Source organism: Glossina fuscipes, unplaced genomic scaffold (assembly GCF_014805625.2).
Source record: "Glossina fuscipes isolate IAEA_lab_2018 unplaced genomic scaffold, Yale_Gfus_2 0, whole genome shotgun sequence".
Classification (NCBI taxonomy): Eukaryota; Metazoa; Arthropoda; class Insecta; order Diptera; family Glossinidae; genus Glossina; species Glossina fuscipes.
Window position 1 is genome coordinate 23,368,322 of NW_023998414.1, and position 22,199 is coordinate 23,390,520.

Here is a 22,199-nt window from a genome sequence, read left to right on the forward strand (position 1 = left end):
TTCAAAATTTTCACGATTGCAAAGTTAAATGTAGTTAAAATGAATATTTCAACATCGCAATCTATACTTTATTTGTTTGGTATTGAGTAATTTTTATAGATATTTACCCCGAGTTGGTAATGTTTGGTATCTGAGATTCATCTTAAAACCGAAAAAAAATCATTTTTGCGTATATTTTTAATTTGCTTTTCATATTTTCACTACCGACGCAAATGTCATTTGCAACAAAGACAAACTTGCTTAGGCAATATATAGAATATTTGCTGACTGAAGGCCTTGTGTGCAAGTGTCGTATATGTATACATATATATATATATATATATATATATATATATATATATAAGGCATGTTTGTACATATCATTAGTTATTTTTCGCATGCTTTTGCATAAAATTTATTTTTATCTATGCATATGTTAGTTAGTGTGTCATAAAAACTGAAAATAATATCAAAATCATACTTGAAGTTGACGCAAGTGCATACATAATCATGTACGCATGCTGAACACAGGTAGAGAATTCGCTGATGTAGAAATCTGCATATGCTGGATTGAATTCTAGTAGATAACTAAAGCGAAAAACTTTGATATAAAATATTTTGGAATGTTTTGTGACAATTTTTTATCCATCCATCCATCCATCCATCCATCCATCCATCTTATGAATGAAATAATGCTAAAGCAATGCTTCTAGAGTTCACAATAAGTATGTCAGATTTACAGAGCTCAAAAGATTACGTATACAAGATCTTATAAAGTGCATGTATATATAGTTTCCTAACTGAGAGTGACGAACAATCAGGTTTCGTTATGCAAAGATTTTCAAAGGCAAAGGCTTTTGCCGGGCAAAAGCAAGTTTAGCATCAGATTTTTTCTTATCACTTTCGTCAGATTATTATGCTCGAAAATCATCTGAACTAATTTCAAGATAGACTTACATGTATCTAATAATTGTGACACTCTGACATTCCATATTCCGAATCTTCTGAATGGACCTGTGCTATTGATATACGCCTATGCCAATCTAATTGATTAATCAAGAAGAAGCGGAACTAAATTTTAAAAAATGTATTTGAAAATTCCTCTATATCGTTAGATATTTCGTTGATTGGTTGGCCCCAGATTTGGAATGTATGGAAACACTATGCTGCAATGCGAGACGGTTTCAATATCAACGTGCATACAAACTCTTTCAATGTTTTAGGCTAGCTTCGCTTTTATAGCCAGGAGAATGCTTACCATCGAATTTGTTAAGAATACATATGAGGTCACTCAATCTTCCTCCTAGCTATGTAGTCGATCGATGTTGTAATAGAAGTTGGTTCAAGTCTTTCCATATACACACATTAACATACATTGTACCACAAGTTGTGTAGAACCGTGAAATGAAAAGTTACCAAGCAAATCGTTGAGAATAATGAAAGATAGGAGAGATGAATATAGATCTTTGGAAAAATAACGTTTTCAAGATCGATGTATTATGAGTTTTTTCACGCATACCGGCGAAGATGTTTTCTTCGTGTTCCCATAGTTTTTTAAGTCAATCAAAAATGTTGCTGTAACACAACTCATATATCGCTCGCCTATTTTTTATTACATCACAATCATATTATGCTCTCTTAATGATCAACGTAGTGCCATCACATTTCTTAACTTTGGGTATAAAATTTTAGTCAATAGCAAGCTAAACTAAATCGTTTAATTATTATCTTTGCCGGAGTTTTTTTTTTTTTTTTTTCTGACTACCTTCCTTTATAGTGTATTCAGTTCAGAAAGGACGCTTCATAAATTATACCTTATGGACATGAGATATAAAGCAAATCGGACTAATTCTGAATTCTATATTAATTCTGAAAAATTATGGTAGATATATACAAATTTATAAGGGCATGGTCTTTGCTTATCATATTCTATTTAATGGTCTCTTAGAAGACTATTGAAATGTATCCGACCTAAGCTAACTAGCTGGCGATTTATGCTGGTCGCGGCGATTAAGTAAACAATCTTTTTCGTTGTTATTGCTTAGCTCACAAAAAAAAAAAAAAAGGAAGCATTCAACTTGATCAAATATCATGTTTCATACTGAGTTTATTAAATGCAGATGGATGATATTTACTATTGTTGTTGTTGCGTGCAAGTTTTTTCCCAGCAATTGCTCGCATTTTGCTCCAATAAATATGCTATAATGCAAAAATTTATATGTTATGTTGTGTTGAATGTGTGTCCACTTTGAGCCGCCATATTTTAAAATTAATCGGTCATAGGTAAAATTGCAAGCAAAATCCAAAAAGGAAGAAATCGCGGCATTACAAAATCTTTTCTAAAGCGATTGATTATATCCCTATATATGTATGTATGTATGTATGTGCATGAATGCTTTATTTATCAAATTGCTTAAATCAGTTAATGTTTTTGTAAGCGTTCAACAATAGCTAATCGATAGATGCAGAAGTTCATTCTAATTCTATTAGACCGTAGACCGTAATAAAAATGTAGTTAAAATATTTAAAAAGGAAAAAGCAATTACATGTTAAAAGTGAAGTGAACTGATAAATTCTGTGGCTTAGGACAATTTTTTCGAAATTCTAATTGTACATAGGTATGACATTGGTACTTGCATGGTATGTGTTGCAGTAGTGTTTAAGCTATCGACGTTCACATAAGTATTTCGTTTTAAATTGAAAAAAAAAGGAAAAAAAAAACAAAAATGAAGATCACGCTACGAGGTGAAAATGCAGTAAGCTAAGAAAGTGGTCCGAGAGCGTTTGGCAAGATTGCATCCAAAAAGTTATCGCATAGAAAATGCTATATATGTTCGCAAACGTACCTTACGTTCGTCTCCAATAAGAACGACTCAGGAATTGATTTTTACATTGATCTCCTTCTCCTGAACTTCTCCTGATTGCGGCATGCTCTGCGGACTTCTCATCTTCTGATTACCACTTGTGCAGGTCAATGTAGTCATATTTTGCAGATCACCGGTTCACAAAACTGGAAAATGTGCGTAATGTTGATCTGCCTAAAAAACCACCAGAAATTTCTATCGCAATCCACCGGATCCGAAAGCAAGCCAGCCATAGATAATCACGTTGAATAAATAAATAGGCTATAATTATAGTATTTATAGCCTGGTTCGCCTTATCGTACAAAAGTTTATTAGGTAATAAAAATAAGAGGACTTGAAATCGGCGCACCTTTTATCATTATGTTCAGCTTACAGATCGCAATTGCTGATTCATATTTTGATGAAATTTTGTACAATGACGTGCTTGCAAGCGACGACAACTCCTATTGGATATGGCTCGTATTGCACCTCTTTTTGAACCAATTTCCTTACAACGTCTTGTTTTGAATGGTTTTTATATGAATATTTGCAGCTTGGTGTAGGATATTTAATGGTGAGGCGTGGCCTCTAACTATGGTTTTCTTACTGGATTTTAATTAAATTTGAATTTTATCAAAAAATACGCATAATTTATGCGGTGTAAAGAAATGTAAAAAAAAAAAAAAAAAAAAAACAATTCTATCGCTTTCCTCTCCTTTTATTTTTATGAAGTACCTCAGGTTTAGCAAATTAGCCATTTATATATATAAAAAGTGAAAACACTCTCCTACCACATACAAATCGTCAAATACGTCAATCATTGCATTCCGTTCTAAGCCCTACTTATTGAACTTCATATATCAATATATATATATATGTATGTTTTTTAAATAACAATAACATGTTTATAATAGTAACATGTTTATTTGGCATAGAAATAATGTTGAAAATGCTTGCAAATATATATAATAGCAGGAAGTGCGCTAAAAAAAAAAAAAAAAAGAAAAAAAAAAGCAAATAAAAAAACAACCAATTCCTAAATACAGATACAGGAGTCTGTGCACATACATGCATACCCGTATTGATTAATGTGTGAATATTTGTTGACGCATTGATACATTTAATGGTATTACGGTGTTAAGTGCAATAAATATAGAGTTAACACTTGAAAGGACTTTGTTTTTCTATTTAGCGGGAAATGCAAACATATACGACTCTCGATGCGCAAATGTATGCGTATTTATAAACAAACGATGGTAGAGGGTAATAATCTTAATTAAAACAAAAAAAAAAAAAGCAAAAAAAAAATTTCAATTTATCATATACCCTACAATTAATATATGTAAGGTATGTACATGTATATATATAGAGATGTAGTCTAAAGTGCATTAAAATGTACGACACGTTCAAGGTAGGAAAGGCATGAGTGGAATGCGGGGGATGGATGGTGGCGTAAATGAGGTAGTATGAAAGTGGAAAAGACACAGAATTAATTTATGAACTATGCGTGACTGCCAAAATGAAAGGCATTCAAACATGCAATATGGTTAAAGTGTTAGAGCATAAAGATAGGCGCATAAACATGCAAACTAACGTATAAGCGTGTGCACGCGAACACTAGAAGTATACAACGAATAGACAGATATTCACATCGACAGATTTATTTAGTATTAAAGTAATGCTGGCTGAGAGCATTAATCATATGTTTATACATGAAATTTATGATTATGTTCATAAAATGTATGTTTATAGTTTGCGGCAAAAGGATATATACATAGATTTTAATATATATATTTAGTGTACACAGTAAATCTTCTTCTACTTAGAGAAATCATAATACAATGATAAAATGCCAGTAAACAACAAACGAAAATTTCAACAGAAATTCATTTACTCAGCTAATGGTTGTTGGTTTCATGCATTTCGCTTTAGATGCTCTAAGCCGCAATGTGTCGAAAACTCTTGTTCAAAATATATGCAACATCGCCGAATATATATATATATATATATATATATAGGCGTGTATGCGTGCTTGTATAGTATAAGCATGGAATATGTGTTTCAAAGTTTCTATGTTGATGCCGATGTTATCTTTGTGCATACTCTCTATTTCTCCCTCTTAGAAAACTTCAAACCGCACTATCAACACTTCTACACATACATTTACCGCTAATTTATATGCGCATATTAAATTGTGTGAAAAGATTTTCTTACCTATGCACATAGGTTGTACTTGTTACGGCGTTTTGTATATGCATTACACACAAGTATAACATATAGACAAACAAGTTAATACTTTGTGAAGCCGATTTTTGTTAGTTGTGTTTCTGCTTTTTTTTTTTTTTTTTTTTTTTTTGTTTTTTTTTATTTAATTATTTTTTTTTTTTTTTTTTTTTTTTTTTTTTTTTTTTTCTTTTTCGGTGGTTTGAAAATTCTAAATTTTAATGGTGAAAAACATATGCGAAAATTCTCAAACATTCGTTGTTGGTATAAGAAATGAGCAAAGCATCGTTAAGAATTGATCAGCGTGAAATTTTAAATTGGTAGAAAAATGCATGTCTGTCTGCGCAATAGTGATTACTCTTCACCTTTGCCATACATACGCTTTGATATAAAAACTAATGTGATACCTATTGGATAGGGTATAGATTGTATTAGTACAGCAGAGATCATGAACATCGATAAAGAACTTATTCTATGTGAAAATGTCTGCAAACAGGTCCATCATATCCATCAACAATGAGAAGACATGTGTTTTCCTTTCCAAAAAACCTTAAGCACATTCCGTCTGATTGCTTCAACTGGCCATTTTTAGACTATTATCTTCGAGTTAGTGTCATTTGGATGATCTTAATATATATACCTAATCTATCTACGACAGTTCAAGTTATTGCAGTACGAACAACAACAACGGCTAGTAATGATTAATACTTGAAAATAGGTCGTGTCATGTTTTGTTTTGTAAAAGAACTTAAATTCAAAAAAAAAAAAAAAAAAAAACAGCAATAGAATAACTTCTCCTTCTTCTCGAATTCAAAAAATTAACAACAGATGAATTGCTTACCTACTCTGCTGTGTGGCAAAATAATACAACTTCTCTATGCGGCTTTCATTTCGAGTTTCTGAAATTCTGAATTCTCAAAGTCAAATCTATTGACACGGAACGACATATATACATTCATGAAATTTTTGTATTTGCATTTGTATGCATTTGTATGTGAAGGATGAAAGTTTCTCATTGCTTGAAAAGCACTTGAAAACATGCATCACTGATTGCACAATCTTTATGAACGTAGGACAATGAATTGATCTCTGCGGTTAAACAGTTTGCGAAAATTCAATTTGCAAATATTCTCAATTGATTTCTATGAATCCAATGTGAGGATCTTTTGAATATGAAACAAATAAGAAAATTATATTCCTTTCAGCGACTAACTGCATACACCACTATAATATTGGATGGGCGCGGCTGATTTTTACCATTTTGCGAATAATGGTAGAATTTTTTTATGGCCTATGTGTTGTATTTTATGAGTAACAAGTAAACTGTACGAAAGTCAAAAGTGTTCATCGTTTTTGTCGCATAGGAGCAGTGTGGGCATTATAGACGTGTTGACCTTTCATTAGTTTGGTATTTTGCAATTCGTAGGCGACATATTTATTTTGCGAATTTGAGAATGCTGATCATCGACGCTACACGATTGCGCAAACCGATCGATGGAGATATGAACCGACGGACATGATTAGATAAAACACAATGCTAAGATGCGTTAGGATAAATGGGAAAGAAATTGGAGATAAGTTGAAATTAAAATCTTATGGCAAATTGTGAGCCATATTAATAATAGATTGTCAGAAATATCTTCACGGGATCGATAAATGTGAAAGAGATGTCGGTCATTTTCCCCATGTTGCTTTAGTTTCTTCCATATTGCGGACATGCTTACGAACAAATTACGCCAACTTTTCCACCTTACATTTCTAATCGCTGAAGGAATGTCTATGCCAAACTTCAGATTCCTATTTTTTACGCTTACGAGTGCGGCAAAGCGACAAAAATCAAGCGCATCAAAATGATCACTTTTGATAAGAATACATATATGTCGCTGGCAGTTCGCAAACTAGACTACGTAGAAAAAAGTGGCTATGGGTATTTAAAGATCTTTACATCAAAAAGGTTAAGAGCAATCAGTATCTGCTTAACAACCGTTAGTTTGAACATTAAAAACTAAACAGATGGCTGAAAATGGCGTATTGGATAGTTCGAGTGTTAATATGTAACTATAAATGGGACACAAAATGCAGAAGACAAAGAGAGAAGTTGCATACAGTGTTAGATAATATGTAAAAAATCTTCATATATTATCCATCTAAAGCGTAGATATATATATGATATCGTTGAAATGTCGCAAAGATATCGTAGGCAATTTTTTGCAAATCACAACTCATAGCCGCATACCAGCATACCAGCTTTTTAAAATAGAACGTGACATCGGGAGTCGGCGAAGAAGTGAACCGATCCGAATGTAAATTACATAGACGGACGAACGGGCGGACGGACAGCTGGGCTTAAATCGATTCAGAATCATTTTCAGTATAATAAAAGGCGCGACTATCTTCAGCCCTCCGGGGTGTTACACACATTCGCACAAACTTATTATACACTTTACCATCAGTTGTGCAGGATATAACGAATTGGATCCGACCATATTTATGGCTATTTGTCATGCGCTGTCGCTCTACTTTTCAACGCAATGCAAGGCAGAAAGAGATGAATTAAATCAACTCTCATAACTAAATTCATTTAAAAATACTCCATGATATGTCTGGTCTATGGTTTCTGAGTTCTGTTCCTTATATTACGATGACAATTCTTTGCTGGCGTATGTACTAAAAAAAAAAAAAAAAAATAAAAATAAAATAAATAGATCATCCTAAAGCAATATGAAGCTTGTACGTGGCTTGGAAAAGATATTTTTGCAAATACACTTTTTTTACCTTGGGTTTACGTTTAAGTCACCTGCAAGGTGATTGTCTCGTGCATTTGTGTTACACACAAAGAGTTTATCAAAAGTTATTTGCAATAAACTCACTTGAACTAACGCACACATATATGCATATTATAAATTTAGATAGTGAGAGAATAACCAAGATTTGCACCTTAGGGCAAATAAAGTTTCCACACTTGTTTTTTTTTTTTTTTTCTTCTGTTTTTTTCGCCTAAGGATTACAATCGATGAGGAGAAAAGTAATTTAAAATATTGCAACTTTTTACATTCTTGAAGGAAATATTTACATTTCTCTTATTGATCTTATTGATGTAAATTTTCTGTTTCTTCGCAGCAAACCAGTAATAGTGATACCAGCTCGACTACTCGTGATGATAGTAGCACCAGCAATGACAGCAATGGAGATCCTAAAGGCGCCACAAAGTTTCTTTTAAGAAAACGTAAAACAAAGAAAATAACGAAAGGTAAGTAGTAAGCACTTGTGTAAAAAGTTGAACGAAGAAAGCACAACAACAACAACAACAATATGCTTGCAAAAAAAAAAAAAAAACTTCCAAGTTATATATAAAGAGAAACAGCCACCAAATAAACGTAAAAGAAAGATACAAAGTGGAAATGAATTAAAAACTAATTTTAAAATGTTGCATTGTTTCCTATATATAGTTATACACAATGCATTGCTTTTGTATTGTATTGTATTGTTTGAGGCTGTGTGCTTGTTGTTGCTGCTGTTGTTGTTATGCATTCCTTGTTAGAAAGAAATTTTAAATTTCTTCCTATTACGGTTTACTAATTAATTACTATTTTCTCTCAATGGCGAAAGGAGTTTAAAGCTTTTAATATATAAAATGTATTTTAATTAGTTTTTCATGAATTTATCTGCATTCTTCTTCTTATTTCTCGTCCTTTTCATCTTTATATTCGTTTCGTTTTCTATTTCGCTCGCTCGCTCGCTCGCTCGCTCTATGTAGACGGCAAGCCGTTCAATGTTGTAGTTGAGAAGCCCACCATCAAATGCGTGCTAGTAGGGGATTGCGCCGTGGGGAAAACCAATTTGATACTTTCATATTTGGAGAATCGTTTCAATACCGAGCATATACCAACGGCATCAGATATTTATAACGGTAAGCGTAACGAATATGCACACATTTATAATTTATGCAAAAATCTTTTCTAAAGCTATAGCACTACATAGAGAAAGACACAACAATTTTTTCATTATTCATTTATTTGATATTTCCTTCTTTTCTTATGTCCTACAGATATGCATATATCTCTATCATATTTTTAGCGAAAATTTTTTTATTGCACACCATGCATACCATGGCATTTCATGAAAGAGCAGGAAAACCAATTTGTGATCTTTTGTTTTCAATTATTACACATACACTGTACATATTACATATGGTATTTACAGCAGTAGCTCTATGGCCGAATACAAGCGCTTCCTTAATCGTGCCTGTATGCAGTTATGTTTTATTTTACTTTCCCATAGCCGCCTCAGCTACAGCATCAGCATCAGCATAATATAGTTTGAACATTTCATAAAAGCTTTCATTTTCCTTTAATTTACTGGTTATATGTCGGTTTAATCTGTTATTCATTCGTTTAACTACGTCGAAGGTTACTCTCTCGTTAAATAATAAAAGAAGAGGAAAATTCATTTCAATTACATATTAAATATTCACCGCTTTTGTCTTTTTCACGTGACTACGTGTGTACGGCGGTAAGGTAATCTTTTCATTTCACCTCACAATGTGCCGACTAAAATGCCGAAAGAGTTTATATTATATAAGTTATAACATTAGAGCACCTAAAGAGCATAACAAGCTACTGCTAATAGTTATATTTTTGCACAAAAAAAAAAGAAAAGAATAAAAATCGATCAACATATTGTACTTCACAGTAAGCAGAGTACATACGCTCCTACGGAATCACTTTTTTCAACCTGGTTTCGTTATAAAACACTATAAGTACGATAACCCTTTTGTACGATAATCTTTTTGATCCCTGCCCATACTTGTGACTAATAGTTAAATAAATAATAAAATGCTAACAACTCTCCGGTATTTTGTTGTACTGGGTCTTTAAAGTCTCTTCGGCGATGAACGCAATTAGGTAAACATTTTATCAATATTTCAAAAGTTTTAAATAAAAGACAGATAACACACAAAACACTATATATGTCCGAAAATATGATATACATTTAGATTAAGACTGGGATTTATAAAAATCATTTCACTTTTACTTTACGATCTTTCCATGGCTGCTTTGTGGTATGATTGACTGCGAAATTGCCGGTAGATATTAATGCTAGTAGTGGTATTATTTTGAAATTACAATTCAATCTAATTTTAATTCTTTAGATTTTCTCTTAGATCAGAATAATATTCGGGACAAGTTAACATGATATTTAAGGGTCATATTCTTTGATCTGCAGTTTATTATCCTGATGAAAATAAAAATGAAACTAATTTAAAATAACGAGACTTTTCCAAATCGCAAAAGGAATGATTTATTTTCCAGCAAACGTATTACGGCAACAAACACTTAATGACATGCCAAAAAAAATTGTCAAAAAAAAAGAAAAATAAACAAATAAATAAAGAAATATTCGCTTAAATATAGACTAAGCAAAGTTCCTATGCGATTTGAAGGCTCGCTGGTCCGGGCTTTGTTTTTTCGTTATACATGAAAATCTTATTTATGTTCGTTTAACGCGCATTTTGTAAACATTTACATGATGTGCGAGTGTAAAAATTTCTTTAAAAAGTGCACATGAGCTCATATATGCTTTGGGCCTCATATGCCACTGACTTTTGCTTTTACATATATACATACATATATATATATACATATATATATATGTATACTTAAATGTTTTTTCTTTTATTCCTTTCACTTCATTTTTTCTTCTTTTTCCGTTTTTATTGCACAAATTTTGTTGCTTCAAACAGAAGTAGTCAAAAACTTTACAGCTTATGTGCGATGCCTATGTTATGATATGTACATATATATATATGTATATATAAAAGAACCATTAAAGCCATCATTTATACTTCAAGAGAAGGTCATATCAGATGTGTATGTGTATATGTGTGTATATAAGCTCATAGGATATTTGTAGGATCTGTGTTGACTTGAGCCGAGTTGATGAAATAAATTGAAAAACTCTACATGCACAAGTATACAAGCCATATATCCATATACATGTATACATATATCCATTGTGTGCATGCGACAATCATAAAATATTACATATTTTCATAAAAGGGCTTAACTGGAAAAAAATTTTAAGCCATAAAATGTAATTCACTTAAAAGTGCATAAATTTTTATTAAATGATCACTTCAAAGGAAACGTTTAACTAAAACATTCATTTTATATACAGTTCCCATTTGCAATTTGTTTGATTCGAAATTAAGCATTTCCGTTTCCTTATGCATTAAAATATAATTTCCTGTTTTCAAAATGTTGTCTATGTCATCTTTTATGGATTTGCATTCTCTTTACATGATTCACTTTACATTCTGACTTTGCCTTCACTTTGCCTGCACTTTGTGTGTTCGTATGTGTGTGTGCGGTTCATATGCTTTTTTTTTTTTTTTTTTGTTTGTGCGTTTTTGTATGTGTTTATTATGGTTTTTTATTTTTTTTTTTTTTTCAATTAGTTGCAATATTAAAATTCAACTTCTTGGATGATTTGTGTTGTTGCATGTTTTCAAACATCCGGCCACCTACATTTGCACGCTAAGTATAATATTAATTCAAATATATATTGAAATAATCATGTAAATCGACTTGCGAACTTTGTAACATATTTAAATATTTTCAAGCGCCTATTACTCTAGGTCACAATAATTTTATCTATTCAACTGGAACATGTAAAATATGAGACTATGAGATTTTGGTAACCAATACAAGGGAGCACTTTTAATATTATTGCAAATGAAATACACTCGCGATAGTTTTCGGTCGATGCACATAACTTCGGTTCTAAAAAACTTGCATAGTTTTCAGAAGAAATAAAACAATGCTTAAAGTCTTTTAACTCCGTTTTTCGATATCAATCTAATCAATAGTTAGCCTCGGCTTCATTTAGATTTTCTCAATTTTCGGCGCAACATTAATGCGTCATTGTAAGACAGACATATAATAGTCTTTCGTTTGACAAGCTCTGGCAGTTACTATTGAATTTCAGGCTACTTCAAATACAAACGCTATAGATCTGGCGCCTTGTCTAACGATACCATTCCCTAGAGATTCGAATATTTCTCCATAGTCCATAGAGTTATCGACGCATAAATTAATAGTCGTCGATATAAAGTTTTATTTTCTGGTTTGAAATTGGTTCGCCGGCTAATGTTCAGCTTACCAAGGCATCATCCTTTTTATCACCCATATGCTAGTCAACACAGCATCGTAAAGATTGAAATTTTTCAAACATAATCATCCCGTGATATGGTAATAATAACCGGAATATTAACCAAAGCAAATTTGCCGGAAATCTCTTTGCATATTTAATAACAAACATTTCTAAGCGATTTTCTCATCCATTTTTACAATTATTGCAAGACATTTAACGATATTTCGTAAGTCAAAGACTCAATATTTTTCTTTATTATATTTTTTTTTAGTTCCGAAAATAAATAGAAAAGTTTTACTATAAATAACTGATTGCGATAAATGCAAATTCAAAATGGCTTTAGTTTAGTCATCAGAAAACGTGTTAAGTACGGTTAAGAGGGGAAAATGTCATTATGAATTTTTGAAAAATCTCTTCATTTTTTTTTTTTGTTTTTATATTAGTAGATAGAATACATGGAAAGAGATTCATTGCCTTAATGAAAATTTGAAGATATTGTCCAAGCGCTCACAGATGAATCGCTGCTGGAAAACTCTAACATAATATTTTACTTGTTGATTTCTAACTCTCCCAATATACAAATCAATGGATTTGTTTCAAAAGTCTTTATGTTCATTTAAAAACGTCTTCAAACAAGAATACGCAAGGGTAGCTTTGGCTGAGAGCGTTTATAAAAACTTAAGAGTTTGGCCTGACTACTTTTTCTCCGTCTGAGTAATTGAATCGATAAGAAACGCGACTACGAGGTCAGTGTTTGTTGGTTTAAAAATCAAGTGCGGCAGAGTTTTCTTTGATCGTAGCTACAGTGAGGGCACAGTCAGTAAAGGCATACTACTTGTCACTTGTCGACTAGGCTGCGGTTGTCACCTTCCTCTTCCTGTCTCCTTTCTCTCTTCCTTCAAATAGTCACCACATTAAATGAATAATGGACAATCCCCTAAGTGATTGGTCACATAAAAAAAAAAATAAAAGATTCTTCTTAATAGTAATTATGAATTCGGCTACAGAATTACACATTTTGTTGCTGTTTTCCCAGACATTCTGCAACACGTAGTGTGTGAAACGTGCGATTCCGTCTTTGACAGATGTAAAAAAACCTTCACTGGCGAATATGTGTACATGCCCGGGTATTTTTATGATTCTGTGATTGTGGATTTACAACTTGATAAATTAATTTAAACATTTTCTTTTAACAAGAGATTGTGTTTTGTTTTTTTTTTTTTTTTTTTTTCACTAAATATTGAAATTTTTCATTACAATAGTGATCAACACTCCACAAAAATCAGTAATTTTGCAATCACTGTCCGTGTGTGACTTCGGTGTTGACATGTTTCAATGTTTTTTTTTTTAAATAATTCCTGTTTTTTATATTTAAATTGTCGCACAAAAACAACAAAAGAGACAACAACAACAACAACAACAAAAATTCGAAAATTTAAACACTTATTTTTTTATCGAATATTTTTGAAAATTTTATGAAAAAAAAAAAAAAAGAAGAAAAATATTATTAAGGGTTCTCAAAATATATTATAGTTTCACATTTTTCAAGAAGCTGGCGAAGCAAGGACATAAAAATTTTCATACTTTCATTTATGAAGCTTACTAAATTACAATGTTTTTAATTAAACTTTTTCACTTAAAAGCACAACCTTAAGTTGCCTTAGAAAAAACTTGAAAACACAGAAATAATAAAAGAAAGCAATTACAAGCCTTTCATACCTGAAAAAAGAAAAGAAAAAACAAGCAAAAAGCCTTACCTTGCTAAAATAACTGATTAAATTGAAAGCGTATTTAAGTTATTTAACTGTTCAACTAAAGCAACAACCGTCCTTGCAACACAATTTAACCTTCATTGCCATTATGTACTCATCTAACATCATTACAATGCAAAGTTAATAATTCAACATACTTGCAGTGGCATCGTATGATTTCCATTCACTTATACCATGAAAATATATATGTGTTTGTACAATAGTATACTGACAGCCTGCCTTATGCCTTCTCCATATATGCTGTAATATGATATTGTTATGGTTACTGAGATTTTTCTTCTTTTTTTTTTTTTTACTTTTACTTAAGTATTCACAAAAAATTTACTATTTTCAACGATATTCCATAATGCATGTACCATATACATATATATGTATATATGTAAAAAATATGAAGAACGTTAACGTAAGCAGAACGTTACGGATAATAATAGAAGCATGTAGCTATAGGAATTACATTTTCAGGAGTAAATGAATAATTAGTTAAAAATGTTAAAAAAAAAAATAATAATAAGAAAAAAGTAAAGAAATAAAATGCTTGCATGGGATAGTGGAGAAAATGTAAAATTAAATTTACGGCTAAAAGTAAACAAAAATAACAAAAAGTAATGAAAGCAAATTTTCCGAAGAAATTTGTAATATTTTTATAATACGATGATCGTTTAATAACTTCATTCATACAAATGCGCCGTACAGATTTTGCTGTTATAAATGAATTAGCAATTCATTCCTTCCTAATTAAGCTCACAAAAGACTCTGTCAACGAAGCGTTGGTATACATTTTCTTCGTTTGTTTCTTCTTCTGTTTTTTGCCTTGACACAAAATGTAGTTTGCACTTCGTTTTGTTATGTTTGGTAATGACCTACCAAGAGGTTTTAAATCAAAGAAGAATTTATAAAATGCTAAAAATATACCTGCGGTCAAGTCATTCGTCTTCTCGAAAAAATTTCAAATATGTTACAATGAATGAAATCATTTTTTAATAAATAATAGTTTTTTTCTTATGCATTTCATTGAGAAAAGGAAACTTTACATGCACTATCGTGTTATAATTAAGAATTATTGCTATTCTTAGTATAAAATTTTATTTTTTATTTTTTTTGGCTAATGTAATCCTGGAAAATGTTGATGATTGCTGATAAAAGGTATTCAGATCAAGAGGACGAATTAATGTACAGTTTAAGTTTAGTGTTTGAATATGCTATCCTGACTGTCTGATCTTGCAGGGATAGACAAGATGGAAAGATCGCAATTCAATCAATTTAAAAGACAAAATAAATCACACCCTGGGTGAAGTCGGTTGACGGTTTTATTGCAGAGAAATCCTCGATTGCACAGCCACAACTAGCTTATAGAAGGTTTTAAGTAAAAAAGCCATTGCAGACTTTTGAAAAGGAATTACTTTTTAATAATAATTTAATGGGTGGCTTCAATATGCGAAAGGAAATCCATTGTCAATCCATTTGTGATCGATTTTTCTCTTTGCATTTTCGTGCCTTAAATGTGTTTATCTTGAATTACAACTTTTCAAAAGAGCAAGCGATAATTTTCATTCTTTTATCTCATGCGAATCATGTTCACAATAATTTTAAAATAACATGCTAGAGAAAATTGTATGCGACATTTTCGTTAAGTTAATTGAAATATTTTTTTATTAACAAAATATTAATAAAAATACGTTTTTTTGGAAAATTGAAATTTCTGATTAAAAAACTTGCCAATCACAAAAAAAAAAAAATCAATATCTTTTTTATATCCTACATGTATCTTTACATAAAATCGTATAGATGAAAGGAGTCTTTGAGTTTAAATTACACAGTTTGTTCCAAAGCCAGTTAAATTAAAAATGAAAGACGAAAGTGGCCCTACTTATTGTTTTCTTTTTCTAGCGCAACTATACAAATTCTAAAGCCTATATCCATTATAATACAAGCAATAGGCTTATATATATATATATATATATATATGTATGTAATAATTTCATTCAAAATTCAAATTTCATTTTATAATTACACCCCATTATCATAATTTCATTTAGTTATGTTCTTTGAACTTATTATTATAATTTTCGGTTGCAGCTGATGTTATGGTCAACGATAGTCCTGTACATTTAACACTTTGTGATACAGCCGGTCAAGATACGTTGGATCCGCTGCGTGAGCTATGCTATCCGGACAGCGATGTGTTTTTGTTATGTTTTTCGATAGCCAAACCGAAGACATTCCACGCCATCAAAAACAAATGGGCACCAAAATTTGCAAAAACAAAAGCTTCATTGATATTGGTTGGCACCCAAGCGGATTTGCGCAACAATCCGAATGTACTGAATAAACTGCAGGTAAGTGAATAAATGTCAAAGAGATTTATCTCTATATTGATTAAAGTCATGTCGAGTGCTTGCGCACGTATATAAACTAGAGTCAATTATTCAGTTTGATTTCTCGATGTATATATATATATATATATATATATATATATAACATATGAGCATAATCGTTAGTGGTGTTAATAAATTTATCGATTTTTTTTTATTTTTTATTTTCATTTTTAATGATTTATTCGTTCACATCGCGGACGGCTATAAATGTTATACATGTGTCGGCGTAAATTTTCATACAAACAGTCTAATGGAGAAAAGCCAATTTCACATGCGGATGCTTGGGACTTAGCAACAACAATTGGTGCAAAGTATATTGAGACTTCATCAGCGACACAGGTAAACTGAAATGCAACTGACTGTCTTATCTTTATCTGATAATTAACCAACTTTCAAGCGAATAAATGATGTTGGAAAAATCTTCATAAAAACTATTGAAAAGAAACCCCTTAGTTAATATATATTAAGCTTTCATTGAATACAAATTTTGGGACATTATTCGAATCAAATAAGTTTTGCATGACCTTACGTCTTTAATGTCTTTAAGATAATCGCAACAATTTACAAAGGTAAAAAAGCTCGCAAAACATTGTTGAAATGTTTTCAGGATTTTTGTGTTTTATTTTCTTCCCCGTACATGATTTTTATTGATCAAAATGTGTAAAGCAAGGACAAGAAAGAAATGTCAAATCTTGCATATAATTGCGAGAGGTTTTATGTGCCTGTTCTTTTTTTTTTTTTTTTTTTTTTCCTTTAATTATTCCGAAAATCACGTTTCAGGTTAACGATAGTAGTTTTATGACTTTACTTTGACTGATTTACTAAACGTTTGCACATGACTCTAGAGTGGCTGGCTATAAAAACAGGCAACTGCTTAAGCGCACTGTCACAACATATTCTTCAATAGCTTTTTTGATTTATCTATAAAATTTAATCCCAATTTCAAAATCTCACTTACCATGAGAGTAATATAACGGATCCGTTAAACAAGTCGATCCGCAATCGACATGTATATTTGAGTGATTCCACAGGTTCACTGTGATGAATCATCACAATTCACTTCTGTATGATTTTCAGCCTATCTGTTGAAACATTTTTAGAAATGCGAAATGGAAGACGAAATTTTCGCAACACTTAGGAGGAGTTGAGATAGACCCAACTTTTTTAATTATACCAAACGATTCAGAATCTTTTGGTTAATCGATAACGAAATTCTTTTCTAAATTGTTCAAAGCCAATCTGCTAAACTCCGTCCGACGGTCATGTTTTATTGTGTTCCACCAATAGGCCGCGATTTTTTTCTCGATATTTTAATGAAATTTGGTAAACTTGATGAGTTTTGGCCCAAGTACGAACGCTACTGAAAATGTTCCGAATCGGACCACTATTCCTATAAGGCCTTATTTTCAAAAATCATTGTATGAATGACTGTGGGATGACATAGGGTATTTGTTGGTGGGCCACTATCTACTATAGTGTGTTTACTTGTTGTTTATCTAAGCATTTATTTCCTTTTTTTTCTCGTTTTATAAAGTAATTTCAAAAATTTCTTTTTTGCAAATATTTTTTTTTTTTTTTTTGGAACGAGGAATTTTGCTTGTTTTTAGATACGAATATATTTGACTAAGAATTTTTATTATTATTTTGTTTTTTTTTTTTTACAAATAATGGCTATTATATTGTTATGGTCGTTATCATCCATTTGGCAAAGCCATACCATGTGCTTAGACACTCTTCACGATATTTTGTATTTGCAATAATGTTGAACACAGTTCGGTCTACAATTGTTTTTATTTATTTATCTTTTTTCATTAATTTAACAAGTAATAACATTATAGTCGGGCAATGCCGACTATTAAATACTTTAAACCACACCGCTTAGTGCAGTTATTCAGTCAGTCCAAAGCCTTTCAAACATTTCGATGCATTTCCGAAAGGGCCTTTTTATACCCATCACCCATGGAATGAGAGGTATATTCATTTTGTGATAATATGAAGCTAAAGTAAATGTGAAGCTGCATAGACATCACAAAGTATGTATATATTCCTCATCAGCATCAAATTTTGAATGGATTTAAGCATGTCCGTGCGTCCGTTTGCGCAGTGTCTATTGTATGCATTCTCCTGGCCACAAAAATTAAGTTATTGCTTTCAAATTTGGCGGAAACATTATATATATATATATATATACAACTTTTTTATTCTATTTATGTACATATTATATATATTAGAAAGAGAGAGAAAATGAGAAATTAAAGAAATTGTTGAGCATACATCTCTCGATAAGTGCCTTTATTTTCCTATTTTCTATCGGTAATTCTACTATAGGTAATGCTAGGTCTTTTTCTATGCCCAGGTTATAAGTATCCCATGAAAATGATCTGCCATATTAATATTTCTATTTAAATTATGCATTCGATTAGAATGTTGCATACTATTTAGATGTATTTGAATGGAAGACATCGATTGAAGATAGGGGGGGTCCTTTGGCCAGTTTACTCTAACTGTCTCTTACAGTTTTTTATTCCGTATCGTTGCGTTTCTTTAACGTAAGTGTAATTGTTTAAATACTCAGATGCCTAAAGCTTAACTTAACTTGAAGTCGGGCAATCAGTCTTGGAAGGCAAGTATTACTGAAGCTTTTTCTTTTAAGTTTCTCGTGTGAATGTCGTTTAACATTATTGCATTTTTGGCAAAATATTACGTCGCGCAGAACTTCTTTTCCTTTCTACATGCTCGTTGCGTTAACAAATCATTAACGATGTATACCTAAATACAAGAGAGCGAGAAGGAAACTTCGCTTCTAGCGGAAAAGCAACCGTATTCTGCTTTACCACTATCGTATCTGAGCAAATGCTCCATACTATACAGAATCAAGAGGATATGCTACCTTAACGTTTATAGCTATGTAATAAATTTGCATGCAATGTTTGGCCGTTGCAATGACAATCATGCCATTCTAAGCCACAGTTAAATTGAAAACTCATTTTTAATATTTAATTAATATTAATTTCATTGATACGTATTCATCTATTTAGAGTGACGCCCGCATGAAGTGACTCTAAAAACGTTTTTTAGCGACATTAGCTCTTTCACATTTCCTTTTGTTCCTAATATTTCAATAGGTTTTGTGCGACATGTTTACATAATTGACAGCCGCATCGTGACTAACGTTAACATTAAATGTATATGTACGTAGTACAGGAAATGCAAGAATTTTCGTTTTACACTGCTGCGCTTATATATATATATATATATATATGTATAATAAATTGAATCGTAAAATGCCATTAACTTGGTACGTATTTCTTATGCTCAAGCGTTGTTTGCTTTTGCATGTAGGATTTTCTTTAAAATGAATATTTATAGGATGCATACAAATACGCTTCAGCAAGGTTTACGCTGCAACATTCAAAAACGAAATTATTTACCTTAAAAGCGTTCATTATACTAGCATTTAAGCCGCGAGCTTGTAAAGTATTAGAAAGTTTTAATAGAAAGGAAACCATTCAAAGTGTACGTTCGTCACTTTAATATCTAATCTAAGCTTGTTATAAGGAAGTTAAAAGCTTGTTTGTTATTGCAAGAATGTATTAACCAGAGTTTGTATGTAGTTAAAGCAATTTTAAGACTTTTAAGGTGAATAAGAAATTTTTTTTTTTTTTTTTTTTTTTATATACATCTTTCTGTTTGGTTTCGAAACATATTTCAATCAGAGGCTTGTTAGATAATTGGTCAAGATATTTTCATTCTTTACGCTGTAAAGAAAGTGAAAACGCTGCAGAAAATGCAAAGATTTTCAATGCTTTAAATAAAGAGAATACGAGCAAAAACAAGAAAAAATGCTAAGCTCTCTGGTGACTCTACATATCCACCGCCAAGGCCAACAAAGTCCAAAGAAGTGCTTCCGAATAAACATTTAATTGTAGAAGCCATTAGTGGTGACGATGACTTAAGACTCTTATAGTTATATAAAACAATTTTCCAAAACTTTCAAGAATTAAATTTCAAATGCTTAAGATTTCTTTCAACATTGGTGAGAGCGACTTCAATCTCTAGCAAAAACAGTTTCTTTATTAATAGGTTCTTGCATGTATTTTGATGAACGATAGAGTAGAGTCATATTAGATCAATGCAACATGGCTTGCGTTGGCAAGCGTTTTCGAAATGCTTACGCAGTGCGAAAATGGATCGTACTTTCGTCACTCTATCGTCATGTCGCTAAAAAGATAGGAAAAAGTTGTAGAAAATGATGGAAAGTGAGAAAATGATCATGTACTTCATGAGTAACAAGCACCTAATATATATTAATTTTTGCATTTTGCAAATGAGGTCTCGTTCTATTTCCTAAATGACGACGAAGAGACATTTTGCTAACATTGATCCACTAAGAGGTGAAATAAGAAAAGTAGCGCCCGGGACGGATTCATCAATTTAGCAATAGTACCTTTCTACCATTATGTAGCATTCATAATTTGAACATTTAATTAATGCTAATTAACAACATAATAATAATTAAAGTGAATATTTATCTTAAATGCATTTAAATTAATTTCTTCTCATTTTAGGATAAAGTTAAAGAAGTATTTGATACCGCCATTTGGGAAGGTTTAGCTCCGACGAACTTACCTCCGACTCCGCCACCGTTGTGGAAGAAATTATTTTGTTTGGTATAAATTTTTTCGATCGTTGGTAGCTAGCTATTAAGTCTTTTTGATATATGGAATGCTTTTATTATTATTACTATTATCATTATTATTATTATTATTATTATTATTATTATCAATTATTATAAATAAGAAAATTTACAGACTGATTACATGAATTGTCGTTAGTAAACATATAGTTTTTGTCTTAAGTCATTATTAGTAATAGTAATTGAAATAAAATTATTACAAAAGTTCATTATTCCCGTAAAAATTGTGTTGTAATTTTTCAATTAATTCTGTTTCATTTCATGCGTTTTTTTTTTTTTTTTTTTTTTTTTTTTTTTTGTTGTAGTACTTATTCACGATTTTAGTATTAAATATTTTATAAAAAAAAATTATTTACATATTAAGTAGTTTCTTCTCTCTGCGTTTCTCTTCATTCCATCCAATATTATTGTTACTGCTTAAGTTAAATTGTAATATTTTTTTTCTTCTCTAATAAAAGCTTTTTACATAATTTCAGACAAAAAGGATACAAAAATGTCTTATTGTAGTAAAAAAAAGAATTATCTACTTTTAGGCTTAGTAATATATTATATTTGTTGCCTACGCCTCTTCTAATAAACAAAAAATAAGCTAACTTGGCTTTAAATCTTTGTCTTGCTAATCATACATGATTGAGACCACTTTCTATATTAAAGAGAATTATGTAACTTTGTAACAATTGATAATATTATCTGCAAATAATTGTTATTTAATTTACCTATCACTGTATATTGTTCGGCATGGAGAACATATACAGGCGACTTCATTTTGTCATGTGTACTCTTGTTAGGTCATCCATGTTTACATACGTTACACATGTGTATTTCGTGAGAGATGTTATGACTAAACACGATATCTTAAAAGTCATCACAATCACAACGGAAACGCACTTATCCTTGCTGCATTTTATTGATACAACAGACACATATTATTATGGGCTTTCGACACATTGTTGCTTTTTCAAAAGCAAACAAAAAAACAAGTAAGAAAATTATATTCAGTCGTGAACGAACCTTTTCTGACCATCACCGTGATCGTAGCAAAAAAAGAGAAAAGAACTAAATTTACATGCGCTATAATATACATGGTTGGGCGGTTGGTGGCGGTATTTCCCTATATTCAGTATAAAAATGGGAATTTATATAGCGTCGGTGTTGCGCT

The 22,199-nt window shown here is 31.3% G+C and overlaps 1 protein-coding gene across 4 annotated transcripts in view; it reads left to right on the forward strand.

Annotated features, from left to right (window-relative positions):
* LOC119644660 (probable serine/threonine-protein kinase tsuA) overlaps window positions 1–21,264 on the forward strand; it is a 117,415-nt gene extending 96,151 nt beyond the window's left edge. For all 4 annotated transcript variants that reach the window (XM_038044321.1, XM_038044322.1, XM_038044323.1 and 1 more), the window contains 5 exons: window positions 8,166–8,295; window positions 8,803–8,955; window positions 16,046–16,305; window positions 16,591–16,683; window positions 20,913–21,264. In XM_038044321.1, the coding sequence (XP_037900249.1) occupies window positions 8,166–8,295; window positions 8,803–8,955; window positions 16,046–16,305; window positions 16,591–16,683; window positions 20,913–21,020 (744 nt within the window). In that variant the 3' untranslated portion in view covers window positions 21,021–21,264. The remainder of the gene's footprint in view (window positions 1–8,165; window positions 8,296–8,802; window positions 8,956–16,045; window positions 16,306–16,590; window positions 16,684–20,912) is intronic.
* Window positions 21,265–22,199: the final 935 nt, after the last annotated feature.